General features: G+C 38.7%; 1 protein-coding gene and 1 pseudogene across 1 annotated transcript; one reads left to right on the top strand and one right to left on the bottom strand.

Annotated features, from left to right (window-relative positions):
* On the bottom strand, window positions 1-2,910 carry LOC147398671 (leucine-rich repeat receptor-like serine/threonine/tyrosine-protein kinase SOBIR1 pseudogene; annotated as a pseudogene).
* A 4,131-nt stretch (window positions 2,911-7,041) lies between these two features.
* LOC147398672 (uncharacterized) lies at window positions 7,042-11,268 on the top strand. The gene is made up of 4 exons (XM_086446751.1): window positions 7,042-7,162; window positions 7,277-9,726; window positions 10,010-10,088; window positions 11,078-11,268. Exons 1-4 carry the CDS (start codon window positions 7,042-7,044, stop codon window positions 11,266-11,268), a joined length of 2,841 nt encoding a protein of 946 aa, XP_086302877.1.
* The last annotated feature ends 2,639 nt before the right edge of the window (window positions 11,269-13,907 follow it).

Genomic DNA, 13,907 nt, shown 5'->3' on the forward strand with positions numbered 1-13,907 from the left:
AATAGGAACGGGGCGGGGCATGGCAAAATTGTCATCCCTAATCATGATAGATCATATCTAGTGAGTCATTATTTTTTACAAACTCAAAAAATCAGTAAGATGCAACAATGATGATCTTCATGGATAAACAATAATTATGAACATGCACAATCAGACGTTTCTTGACAATATATCAACAACATCATTTCCTTTATAAAGAGTCAATACGATATTCAAGCTATAAACTTTTCAACCTCATGGAGATTGTTTATTCCCATCAGTTTGAGCGAGAGTCTTATAGTATTAGATTATAAATGTGTGTGAGATACATTGATTCGCTATCAGAGAATATCACTAAATAAGAGAGTTGTATCTCATTGTATATATGAATATTTTTTTTCTCTAATTGGGAAATATTATTTAGGATCTTTCTAATTAAGTATATTTTTATATTTTTGATTAATGTAATTTTCTATGAAACCCTATTAGACAGTGGATTGACTTCTCAAGTTGATGAAAGGAAAATTCTTACAACTTAAAAGGTGGATTACTTATGCCTTGTGACATTTGGCTGATTCTGAAGTCAATAAGATTGCTTCTATTGGTTAGTTGTTCACACAACTTTTGGACCAGGAAAAAAGGGCACCATGGGATGACTGACTGTTATGCTCAATCGACACTGTTGACATCATAGGTTCGGGAAGTGTAGATATGCTCTCCTCTGGATTAAAAACTGTACTTTTTATGAACTAGTGCAATTCTATATCCCGAGAAGGGCAGATTTACTATTCCAAACCTGTCATGGCAGGGGTGTCGCTTGAACATGCCATGTGGGTACGTCAGATGATCACGATTCTATATAAATAGGCATCATTATTCAGCTCGCTTAATGTTTCACCTGATCCAACATGCATCGAACATCCTTACTATCCGGTCTCTGCATTGGATCATCCATAGTACAAAAGCAAGCAATCTTGAGAACCAAAAGCATCTGGCTCTCGTACCCGTTACCCCTCAGCTTCGAATCAATTGCCCTATTCGGATCCTCCGAGGTCATAACATTCCTCAACCACTCAACGAGGCTCATATTCGTATGTAGTAAGAATTCAATATCCATTGGCAACTTCCCCGTCACCAATACAGCCAAAAGCACTCCAAAACTATAAATATCGCACTTGTCCGTGAACTTGGACGTTTGGTGATACTCAGGTGCAACGTACCCTATCGTACCCACCACAGCGTCATATGTGTTAGCATCAGGGACGGCAATAGCAAGTCCAAAATTAGCAATTCGAGGTTCCATGTCATCATCAAGAAGAATATTTGCTGGCTTTAAATTTCGATGTAAAATTCGTGGGCTATGACTAATATGGAGATATTCAAGCCCAGCAGCGACCCCCAAAGCGATCCGATGTCGAACAATCCAATCCAACTCCCTCGTCCCGTCCGAGACTTGTTTTAACATATCTTTTAAGCTCCCATTCTTCATATACTCATACACGAGGTAATGGCAATCGGGTCGAGGGACATGGGCCAACAACGGAAGCAAGTTCATATGCCTAATCTGACCTGCGGTATTGATTTCCGACTTAATGTTTCGCATTTTAGGACTTAATAGCATACTATCTTCTTCACTAAGGTCAGCTGAATCGATTTCAGGATGAATAATCTTCTTAATTGCAATCATCTTTCCATTGCTTCCGGGCAATTCAGCTTTATAAACCTTTCCACAACTGTCTCGCCCGATGATCTCCGATGACACTAATGCATTTTTTTTCTCCAAGAAAGCTAGATCTTCGGCTTTCTTGATCAACGGGCTGAAGATCGTCATCGGACATGATTCTTTCTCTCTCCGTTTGATGCAAATCATTACCAACTTAAACAACAATGAGAGGATCACCCCAGATATCATTCCAACTATAATCCAACCTCTAACGTTTTTTTTCTTTTTGTGATATTTAGGGATTGTAACTGAAGGTGCTGGACCTGAATTACTTGAATTCGAATCAAATGCTGGATTTGCATACGGCGCCATGGCCGCCGAACTGTGATTCCTAGTTGAATTTTCTGCAAATATATACCGCTTCGGAAGAACATTCTTCGTCCTCAAATCATTGAGGGAATATTCTACTCGCCTCATCGACGTTTGTATTGATGATTGTTCAAGGTAATTATTTCCGGAGAGATTGAGAAATCGAAGATTATGGAAAGATCGAATTGATGTCGGAACATTTCCGGAGAAAAAATTATCCGAAAGAGAGAGATTTTCCAGGTTTGGAAAATACTTCAAGAAGCTCAAATCACCTGAAAATCTATTGGAAGAGAGATCAACAACTCGTAGATTTACTAGAGAAGAGAACTCGGAAGGAATTTTTCCGGAAAATCGGTTGTTTTGGAGGTTTAGAATTTGTAATTTTCGGCAGTCAACGATTTCGGATGGGATTCGATCAACGAGTTGGTTGTTGGGGAGACAGAGCTCTTTGAGCTCTGAAAATCTGCCAATTACTGGAGATAAGGATCCATTGAGGCCTTTTGAATCGAGAACAATTCGAATCACTCGGAGAACTGGGGAGTTTTCGGAGATTCTTCTCGCGCAGAAGATTCCGTCGGAGTTGCAGAGGTTTTCCGGTGAGTGAAGTTCACCGTTGAAACCTACATGTTTTTTGAAAAGTAAGAGAGCGTTGGAATCTGAACGGTGGAGATTTAATCCAGCGTGGATGAGAAGGGCGAATGAGAGGAAAACGATAAGAGAGAGATGGGTTTTGGCGGGAAGCGAAGCCATATATGTCAGAAATGGCCGGCAATGTCAGATGCCGGTTAGAGGTGGTGTGTTTAATGGGAGAATGGTTTAATAGTTAGAGGTTTTGTACGGTCTTCATTGACGCGTGGAAAAATCTAAGAATGTGGGTCCAAAACTAAGGTTAATCTCATAATTTGAATTTTATAACGCGGATTCCCACTTCAAGATTTGTTGAATGGCAAACTTCATTAATTATAATTAAAAATAATGAATAATAATTTTTTGATCTCTCAAAACCCCCCTCCCCACCTCCCAAATCATAGAATCGTAGATTAATTTTTTTCAAGATATGTAAAATTATAAATTTTTTTCTTTTACATCCCGAGGCAAATGTTCTATGATTATGTGATGGGGGTCTTAGAGGGTGGCTTTCCTCCCTGCATGAGACGTGTGTTATCTCAAAATAAGTATAAGATCAAATCTTGGAATAATAATGCTTGTGAATATTGAATCAAATCCTAGAAATTCTTGTGAGTAATAGAAATTAAACGAATGTTCTTAAGATTGGAAATTCAAAAGAATAAAAAGAAAAAAAAAATATGATTAATTTAAAATTTTATAAAATATATAAATAAATAATAGAAAAATATTGAAAGTGACAAGCTTTGTACTTGTGGATAAGGTGACAGAGGAAACACCAAATATATGAAATTTACAGTTTGTGATCCTATTCTTAGGGTGGATGTGAAGAATCTCCCACACAATATTATAATTTATTAATTAAAAAAAATAAAAATAATTTTATTATTTCTTTTGAGATTTCTTCCTATAATCTAGCTATTGAGCTGTTTCTCTTTTCTTTTTTTTAACCCCTCTTTATCATCTAATATGATGAGAAGCTAAAAATAGATACTTAGAAAAAAGAGATAATTGAGAGGTTAGTTTGGTAATTTCATTGAGGTCTTGGGGTGGGACAATTTATCAGGGATTGGAAGGAGTACTGGAAACGTCGTTCAAAGACTTTTAAGTCAATCGTGTTGGAGACTTCGGCCAAGTCATGTTTCACAAAATTGTGAAGTCTATGGATTAGTTTGGACGAATGATGTAGACCCCATTTTTAAACTAAAATTGACGATCAATGTGAAAGGCTTGAAGATCTTTTTTCTCTTGAGAACTTTCATAATAGCTGTGGAGGTGACTTTTGTGATCATCTTAAATCTCGTGTGCAGAATCTACAAAAAAGATGAAATTAAATCATTAAAATTAATTTGCTATAGAGGTTGAGAAGCTTGAAGATGATTGGTTTTAAGAAGAAAAATCAATGATTTTTATGAGTCATGATTTTCTGATGTTCCCGCTGATACATGCCCCCGACATTGCATAGGAAAAGAATTTATGGTTCTAGCACATGTCACGTCAGGGAGCGTGTATTAGAACGGGTGCAAGAAAATCATTATTCTTTTTTTTTTATTACAGATTGAAAATGAGGGTATTCAAATTATTATTTTTTTAGATTAGAAAAAAAAATAGATCGAGGGTCAAAGACGACATATCATAAGTTAACAAAGATAGGGGTATCTTAAAAATTCACCAAATTATGTTGGAATGTTCAAATCTTTCAAAAAATTGAGAGAAGAGGGAGTGTGTCATTAATTTGAAAGCAAAGGGGGTATCTCAAATATTCACCAAACCATAGGAGGTGTATTGTTGGGTTCTGCTACATGGATTGAGTTAGATTCAAATTTAATTTACATTATGGATGGTTTGTGAAGGCTACATTGAACTCTCTAATCTCCCTTCCTTTTATCTTCAACCTCTAGTTTCTGTTTTAAATAGAATTGCAAGTTTATTTCCATCTTATTTGTGCAACAAATCAGTTTTGTTTTTAAATCAATCTGTTTCAAAGCTTTGTTTTGGTTTCTAATCGAATGAATATTTGAATCTTCGTTGTCCCTGTGGAACGAATTCGACTTGCCCAAAGTCTTAATTCACATCTTAATCTCTGCATCTTTATAGCAAGCTTTACAATCGATCAAAATGGCGCCGCTGCCGGGGACAGCGAGTTGATTCATTCTTCAATTCGGAAAGTATCCGAAATAGTTTCCGAAATAGAACCAAATGTATTTTGCTTGAAACAGAAGCCAAACGAATAGAGAAAAAATTGAAAAAAATTTCATTACAATCCTCAGGATATCAGAAACTATTTCCAATTTGAAAAAACGATTTTCATCAAAATTTTACCGCGCCGCGGTTGTCCCTTGGTGCGCCGCGGTGACGTGGCAATATTTTCTGCTGATTTTTGTTGAACAAGTTTCTGACATCATGGACATTGTAATGGTCATATTATTTTTTTTTTCTTAGTATTCTGATTTGAATAATTTTGTTCTGTTTAGGTGAAGGACTCGACGGAAGTCGACGGAAATTGACGGAAGGCGACACGTGGAATTTTTATCCACTAAATTGGTTCCATCACCAAGAAGACAGCAACTTCCAATTTTCTCTGTTCATTTTATTATTATTTTTTTCTTAGAAAACAATTTGTATTAGGTAGTTGAACTTGTATTAAATTTTAATTTCATCCGAGAGGGCTCGGATTGTAATAGATTTAGGGACGGACGATAGTGGGACGAAACTATCTCAGCCCCTCGGGTTCGTACACCAAGTTTGGTGTTGGTGGCCCGAGTCGACTCAACTCGATCATCCCCCGTCTAGAACGGGAGGTAAATTTCGAAACACTCACGCATCACTCGCTAGTGAGTTTCTGTATTGCTTTTGAGTGATTAATTTGTACACATTGGATTGCACATAGTAACAAGGGCACCCTTACGAGGATGGCACCATAAGATAAGAATCGAAGTTCATTACCGATATCTTTGTAAAGTTTTGCGCTATCGTAAGCATCATTCCTTAATTCTTCCAACTCAGTCAGTTGGAGCTTTCTAAGCTCGTCGGCCTTCGCTAGATCAAAATTTAAATGTTTGATCGCCCAATAAGCTTGATGCTCAAGTTCGACTGGCAAATGACAAGCTCTACCAAAGATTAACCGATAAGGGGACATTCCTATTGGAGTTTTGAACGCTGTTCTGTAGGCCCACAAGGCATCTGATAATCGTAAGGACCAATCTTTACGAGTCGGATTGACGGTTTTTTCAAGAATGGTTTTGATCTCACGATTAGAAATTTCGACCTGCCCACTAGTTTGTGGGTGATACGGAGTAGCTACCTTATGAGTGATTGAATATTTGCGCATCAAGCTATCAAAAACTCGATTACAGAAATGTTTCCCTCCATCACTAATGACAGCACGAGGGGTACCGAATCGGGCAAACACTGTGTTTTTTAGAAATTGAACAACAACCTTATGATCATTCGTTCGACAAGCTGTGGCTTCAACCCATTTTGACACATAGTCGACTGCGACTAAAATGTATTGGAATCCATGTGAAATGGGGAAGGGACCCATGAAGTCAATACCCCAAACATCGAAGATTTCGATGATCAAAATTGGTTGTTGGGGCATCTCATTTCTTCGACTGATTTTTCCTAGACGTTGACATCTATCACAAGATTTAGCAAAGAGATGAGCGTCACGAAAGATTGTGGGCCAATAAAAACCACACTGTAGGATTTTAGCTGCTGTTTTCTTTCCTCCAAAATGCCCACCACAAGCATGATTGTGGCAGAACTCGAGAATACCACTTTGTTCTCTCTCATCAATACACCGACGAATTATCTGGTCTGGACAGTATTTGAATAAATACGGATCATCCCAGAAGAACCATTTGGCTTGGGCGAGGAAGCGCATACGATTTTGCTTACTCCAAGAGGTGGGAGTTTGACCTGTCACCAGGTAGTTGACAATGTCAGCATACCAAGGTGTGTCAGAAATAGAAACTGCCATGATTTGCTCGTCAGGAAAATTTTCAGAAATCGGAAGAGAGTTAGAGAGAGTTTCAACTACTAGCCTAGATAGGTGGTCTGCAACCACATTTTCGCATCCCTTTTTGTCTCGAATTTCGAGATCAAACTCTTGAAGAAGAAGGATCCATCGTATCAACCTCGCTTTTGCATCCTTCTTGGCAAGAAGGTATTTCAGCGCTGCGTGGTCAGTGAAAATGACTACTTTGGACCCTATAAGATAGGAACGGAATTTATCTAAGGCAAAAACTACTGCTAGTAGTTCCTTTTCCGTGGTGGAATAATGAACTCCGCAGCCATCCTATTCTTCACCTCAAAATTCTGATCAACGGGCGATCGTTGTCAACCCTATGACCAATTACTCTCCTCCTGTTGTTCAACCAAACTCAGCATTGGAATCAATGATGGCTGAGATATTAAAGCAACAACAGCAACTCATACATCAACAAATCCAAACTACCCAGAGCCAGTCTCAGACCAACCAGGTCACGGCACAAGCAATCAAAAATTTAGAGGTTCAGATGGGTCAGTTAGCTTCATCCATAGGAGAGAAAAATAAAGGCCAGTTTCCTAGTCAAACTGTGCCTAATCCAGTAGGAACTGTTCCAAGAGGACAGTATGAAATCAATAGTCAGGCAGGTCCCTCTAATTCTGTCCAAGCCGTCCATACTTTACGATCTGGCAAATTAGTGGACAATAAAGTTGAAATGCCTGAGGAGGTTCTATCCAAAGAAACAACCTCTAGTGCACCCTCCACAGAAAAAGAAGACCAGTCTAAGCAAACACCTCCTCCTCTCGAAAGTCGAGTAATCATTCCCAAAGCTCCGTTCCCTCATAGACTTCTAGACAACAAAAAGGGAAAACAATTAGAAGGAATTTTAGAAGTGTTCAAAAATGTGCAAATAAATATTCCCTTCCTTGACGCAATTCGTCAAATTCCCTCGTATGCCAAGTTTCTCAAAGATCTCACCACAGTGAAGCGAAAAACTCCTGTGCCAAGAGAGGCTATGATGACAGCCCAGTCTTCCTGTCTAATTCAGCAGACAATTGTTCCTAAATTCAAGGACCCAGGCTGTCCTACAATTTCTGTGCACATCGGAGATACGATGATTGAGAAATGTCTATTAGATCTCGGGGCTAGTGTGAATCTTCTTCCTTTCTCAGTCTACCAGCAATTAGGTTTAGGTGAACTTAAACCTACGGATATCACTCTGAGTCTAGCAGATAGATCGGTGAAGATTCCCAAGGGAATAGTAGAGGATGTGATTATCAAGGTGAAGGATTTCTACTTTCCTGCCGACTTCGTGGTTCTTGACACTGAACCTGTCATTAACCCAAATTCTCATGTTCCAGTCATCTTAGGAAGACCCTTCTTAGCCACTTCCGATGCAGTCATCAAGTGTCGCAATGGTATCATGACCCTATCATTTGGGGACATGAAGGTCAAAATGAATGTCTTCCAAAATAAGTTTCAATCTACTGACATGGATGATTTGGAAGAAGTCAATATGATCGACACTCTGGTCAGTAGTACGTTCAAAGAAGAGGAGAACAAGGATCCGTTTGAAGAGTATTTTGGCCAATTCGGCCTTGAGTTCGATACTGAGAAATCCATCAGGGAGGTGAACTCTCTTCTTGAATCTGTCCCTATGATGGATTGGCAGCCAAAAATTCAGAGTCTGTCCTCTCTCTCGTCATCTCCAATAGTGGAAGAAATTCCAAAGCTCGAGTTAAAGCAATTGCCTGATACGCTGAAATACGCATTTTTGGGTACTGCTGAAACTTTTCCTGTCATTATCTCCCCTACTCTAGAAAAATCACAAGAAAATCGGTTACTTGACGTTCTGCGAGAAAATCGAGAAGCTATTGGGTGGACCATAGCTGATATCAAATGCATCAGTCCTTCTGTGGTCATGCATCAAATTTATCTTGAGGAAAATTTCAAACCATCGAGAGAACCACAGAGGCGACTCAATCCGGTGTTACAAGAGGTCGTTCGAAAAGAAGTCATCAAACTTTTAGATGCGGGTATTATATACCCCATCTCGGATAGTAAATGGGTTAGTCCAGTTCAGGTTGTCCCTAAAAAGTCAGGTGTCACAGTTGTGACAAATCAGGATAATGAACTCATACCTACTCGAGTCCAAACCGGATGGCGAGTTTGTATAGACTACCGGAAACTAAACACGATGACACGTAAGGATCACTTCCCTCTTCCATTCATCGATCAGATGCTAGAACGTTTAGCCGGTCATGCTTATTACTGTTTTCTTGACGGATATTCGGGATACAACCAGATCCCAATAGCCCCAGAGGACCAAGAAAAGACAACGTTTACTTGTCCATTTGGGACCTTCGCCTATCGACGTATGCCCTTTGGGCTATGTAATGCTCCTGCCACCTTTCAAAGGTGCATGTTGAGTATATTTTCTGATATGGTCGAAGACTTTCTTGAAGTCTTCATGGATGATTTTTCTGTATTCGGGTCGAGTTTTGATGACTGTTTGAATCATTTAAAGCTAGTTTTGAAAAGATGTCGAGAGAAGCATCTTGTGCTAAATTGGGAGAAGTGTCATTTCATGGTCACTTCTGGGATAGTTCTAGGGCACATTATTTCCCACAAAGGAATTGAGGTAGATAAAGCCAAAGTCGATCTCATCGCAAATCTCCCTCCACCTAGAACTGTGAAAGAAGTTCGTTCGTTCCTAGGGCATGCAGGGTTTTATAGAAGGTTCATCAAAGACTTTGGAAAAATTTCAAAACCCCTGTGTGATTTGTTAGCCAAAGACATTTCTTTCGAGTTTTCTACCGCTTGCTTATCCGCCTTTGAGAAACTGAAAACTGAGTTGACCTCAGCACCTATTATCCAACCACCCAATTGGGATCTCCCATTTGAGGTGATGTGCGATGCATCCGATTACGCCATAGGTGCTGTATTGGGGCAACGAGTTGACAAACTCCCCCATGTCATCCAGTATGCCAGCAAGACGCTTAATGATGCCCAGCTCAATTATTCCACCACGGAAAAGGAACTACTAGCAGTAGTTTTTGCCTTAGATAAATTCCGTTCCTATCTTATAGGGTCCAAAGTAGTCATTTTCACTGACCACGCAGCGCTGAAATACCTTCTTGCCAAGAAGGATGCAAAAGCGAGGTTGATACGATGGATCCTTCTTCTTCAAGAGTTTGATCTCGAAATTCGAGACAAAAAGGGATGTGAGAATGTGGTTGCAGACCACCTATCTAGGCTAGTAGTTGAAACTCTCTCTGACTCTCTTCCGATTTCTGAAAATTTTCCTGACGAGCAAATCATGGCAGTTTCTATTTCTGACACACCTTGGTACGCTGACATTGTCAACTACCTGGTGACAGGTCAAACTCCCACCTCTTGGAGTAAACAAAATCGCCTGCGTTTCCTCGCCCAAGCCAAATGGTTCTTCTGGGATGATCCGTATTTATTTAAATACTGTCCAGACCAGATAATTCGTCGATGTATTGATGAGAGAGAACAAAATGGTATTCTCGAGTTCTGCCACAATCATGCTTGTGGTGGGCATTTTGGAGGAAAGAAAACAGCAGCTAAAATCCTACAGTGTGGTTTTTATTGGCCCACAATCTTTCGTGACGCTCATCTCTTTGCTAAATCTTGTGATAGATGTCAACGTCTAGGAAAAATCAGTCGAAGAAATGAGATGCCCCAACAACCAATTTTGATCATCGAAATCTTCGATGTTTGGGGTATTGACTTCATGGGTCCCTTCCCCATTTCACATGGATTCCAATACATTTTAGTCGCAGTCGACTATGTGTCAAAATGGGTTGAAGCCACAGCTTGTCGAACGAATGATCATAAGGTTGTTGTTCAATTTCTAAAAAATACTGTGTTTGCCCGATTCGGTACCCCTCGTGCTATCATTAGTGATGGAGGGAAACATTTCTGTAATCGAGTTTTCGAAAGCTTGATGCGCAAATATTCAATCACTCATAAGGTAGCTACTCCGTATCACCCACAAACTAGTGGGCAGGTCGAAATTTCTAATCGTGAGATCAAAACCATTCTTGAAAAAACCGTCAATCCGACTCGTAAAGATTGGTCCTTACGATTATCAGATGCCTTGTGGGCTTACAGAACAGCGTTCAAAACTCCAATAGGAATGTCTCCTTATCGGTTAATCTTTGGTAGAGCCTGTCATTTGCCAGTCGAACTTGAGCATCGAGCTTATTGGGCGATCAAACATTTAAATTTTGATCTAGCGAAGGCCGGTGAGCTTAGAAAACTCCAACTCACTGAGTTGGAAGAATTAAGGAATGATGCTTACGATAGCGCAAAACTTTACAAAGATCGAACGAAAATCTGGCATGATAGGCATATTCAGAGAAAATCTTTCCACGTAGGGCAGAGAGTGCTCCTTTATAACTCTCGCCTTCATTTATTTCCAGGGAAATTAAAGTCTCGTTGGACTGGACTATTTTTTATTCACAATATTCACCCTCATGGAAACATCGAGGTACTCAACCCAGCCAATGGAAATATTTTCCAAGTCAATGGCCAAAGGCTGAAGCCATTTCAGACTCTCCCTCATTCATCGGAAAAAGATTCATTTTTGAGTAATCCTGTGTACCAGGATTAGCTCCAGTTCCATGTCTGGCTGAAGACATTAAACTTAGCGCTATTTCGGGAGGCAACCCTTGATTTGTGTGCTTATTTTGTCAATTTTTTTTCCACATTTACTCACTTTCTAAAAAAGTTTAAATCTTTTCAAAAAAAAAAAAAAAAAAAAAATTTCGGACCACTTATTTTGGCATACTTTTTATGTGGCGTGCTTCTTAGCTTCTACATCCTATGCGGAACACTTCTGTTGGTTGTACCTACAACTTCTGCTACGTAATGACATCCGTTTTCAGGTGTACTCTAAACCTCTACTCTTTAATCATTGAGGACAATGCTAAATTTAGGTTTGGGGGTGTGGGATAGCACATTTTAATTTTTGTACATTGTTTTTGGTACATTTTCAAAAATACCTTCATCAAAATTTTTATATGTACTGTCATCATACGAATTTTTAAAACCAGGCTCATGTCCAGTTTGTTTATAAATTCTTATTCCTCGGAAACAAGATATTTTGAAAAACAAACTTCACGTCACTTCTGATTGTAGTGAAAAAGTTATTTTGGATTAAGAGTTGTCTTCTTCACTGTCTAGAATGAGAGGGAAAGCTTGAAAAATAATGAACTTTGACCTCCTTGTCCTTTGGTTGGCTGAATAGAAGAAAAACAGAACTGTAGTTGATATTTTTGGAGACAGCAACCATAGGATTAGACTGGGTACCTTGAAAAGGGCTACCTGCTTTTTGAAAAAAAAAAAAAAAGAATATCAGAAAAATGATAAAGCGTGAAAAAGGTTGAAAAGAAAAGCAGAAAGATGTGAAGGTTAGAACTGAAAAAGTGCAAATTGTAAAAAGAGTCCAATGGGACCAAAATAGTTCAGTAGGGTGAAAGCCGTCAATGGTAAAAACGTGAGTACACTGGAATATCACAGATAAAGCCCCTTAGAGGTATTAAAGTGAACATCCATACTTCTCACAATCCCAGACAGGAGGCTCAGTTTCGAGTTAGAATTTAGGCAGACCCATACATTTTAGTAGTTAAGAAGGGAAACCTTGTTCCGAAAAATTTATGTTACAATCAGAAAAATTTGTGCACACACTCAAGATATTTCTGAAAATGAGGAATAAAAAGAATTTTTACTCAAATAGACCTTTGACTGGATTCTGAAAATTGGTGTGATGGCATTATATACAATAATTTTGAAGTTGTTATCTTTTAAAATGTTAGAATTTTGTGGGTATATTCACTGCAAACCCTCACGAGTCAAACTCGTCCACTAGGGGTAACCTAGGGGTTTAAGGGCTTACTGCATAAGCTAAATGCAGTCGGGAACCTCACGAAAGAGGAGTTGTTTACATTTAAGTTTTGCTCGGGACTAGCAAAATTGAGGTTTGGGGGTGTGATAAGGTCCCAATTATTCGATTTTGGGACCGTAATTGCATTAAGATTACCATTGCATAAATGTTAGTTCCTTTAAATAATTGCAAAATTATTTTATTTATCCAAATTAATAAAGCTAATGATATATTAGTGTTAATTGTAGCGCACGTGGAAGCCAACAAATCGCGAAACAATTACGGTTACAATACACGAGTCGAAGGGAAGTTTCCAGAAAAATCTCGGTCGATTTGGGCGCCACGTCACCGCGCCGCGGCTAGGCATGACCGCGCCGCGGTCATTTCGAGGAATTTGGTTTCGAGATTTTTACAGAAGCTTCTAGAAGCTTCGGTGGTTGTAACTGAATGGGTAGTTCGAAGCAAATCATCCGAGAAGTTGACCCGATTACCCGAATACAAATGTTATAAATTGGGGGCTCTTCTCTTCTTCTCTTGTTCCATAAGTTTTGATTTTTTTTCTTCTTTTAATTTTCTGTAATTTTTCCTTTTGGTGAGATCTTGAGTGTAGTGAGAACATCAAGAGTAAGCCATTGGCTCTATTGTAACTCTTTTGAGAGATTGTCAAGAAGGAATCAAGTTGCATCTTCATCTTCTTCTCCCATCTTCTCTTTGTTTTTTTTATTAATTGTTGCAATTATGAATCTTGCAATGAGTGGCTAGAATCTCCTTAGAGAGTTCAATAATGCTAGAGCAAGTCCATCCATTTAATGTAGTTTTAAATTCATTGTTCTTGCTTATCTTGTTAAATATTCTGTAATTTCTTCTTTGATTAGATCCCTTAGTTTATATTTCTGATTCAACTTTGATAGCCATTACTTAGATAAGTTCAAGAATGGCTATGCTCTGTGAAGAATCGGAAAATAGATTAAGCAATCTCAATCAGATTAGGATTTACATGAATAACTTCTAGTTACTTTCGTTGATTAAACGGCTCCACTTTCCGATCCATGAGCAATGACTTGCTACATGGATTGAGTTAGATTCAGAATTAATCTGCATTGTGGATGGTTTGCAAAGGCTACATTGAACTCTCTAATCCCTCTTTCTTAGAATTTCAATCTTTATTTTCTGTTTAGATTTCAATTTAGTTTCTACTACAACTTTGTTTTGTTTTTAAAACTAATCTGTTTTTGTTTCTAAATTCTGTTTTGGCATTTTTATCCGAATGAATCCTTGAATCCTCATTGTCCCTGTGGAACGAATTCGACTTACCCAAAGTCTATTTCTTAATCTTAATCTCTACATCTCTATTGCAAGCTTTACAA

The sequence above is a fragment of the Akebia trifoliata genome, chromosome 7, assembly GCF_017979445.1.
Source record: "Akebia trifoliata isolate Shusen 1 chromosome 7, ASM1797944v1, whole genome shotgun sequence".
Taxonomy (NCBI): domain Eukaryota; kingdom Viridiplantae; phylum Streptophyta; class Magnoliopsida; order Ranunculales; family Lardizabalaceae; genus Akebia; species Akebia trifoliata.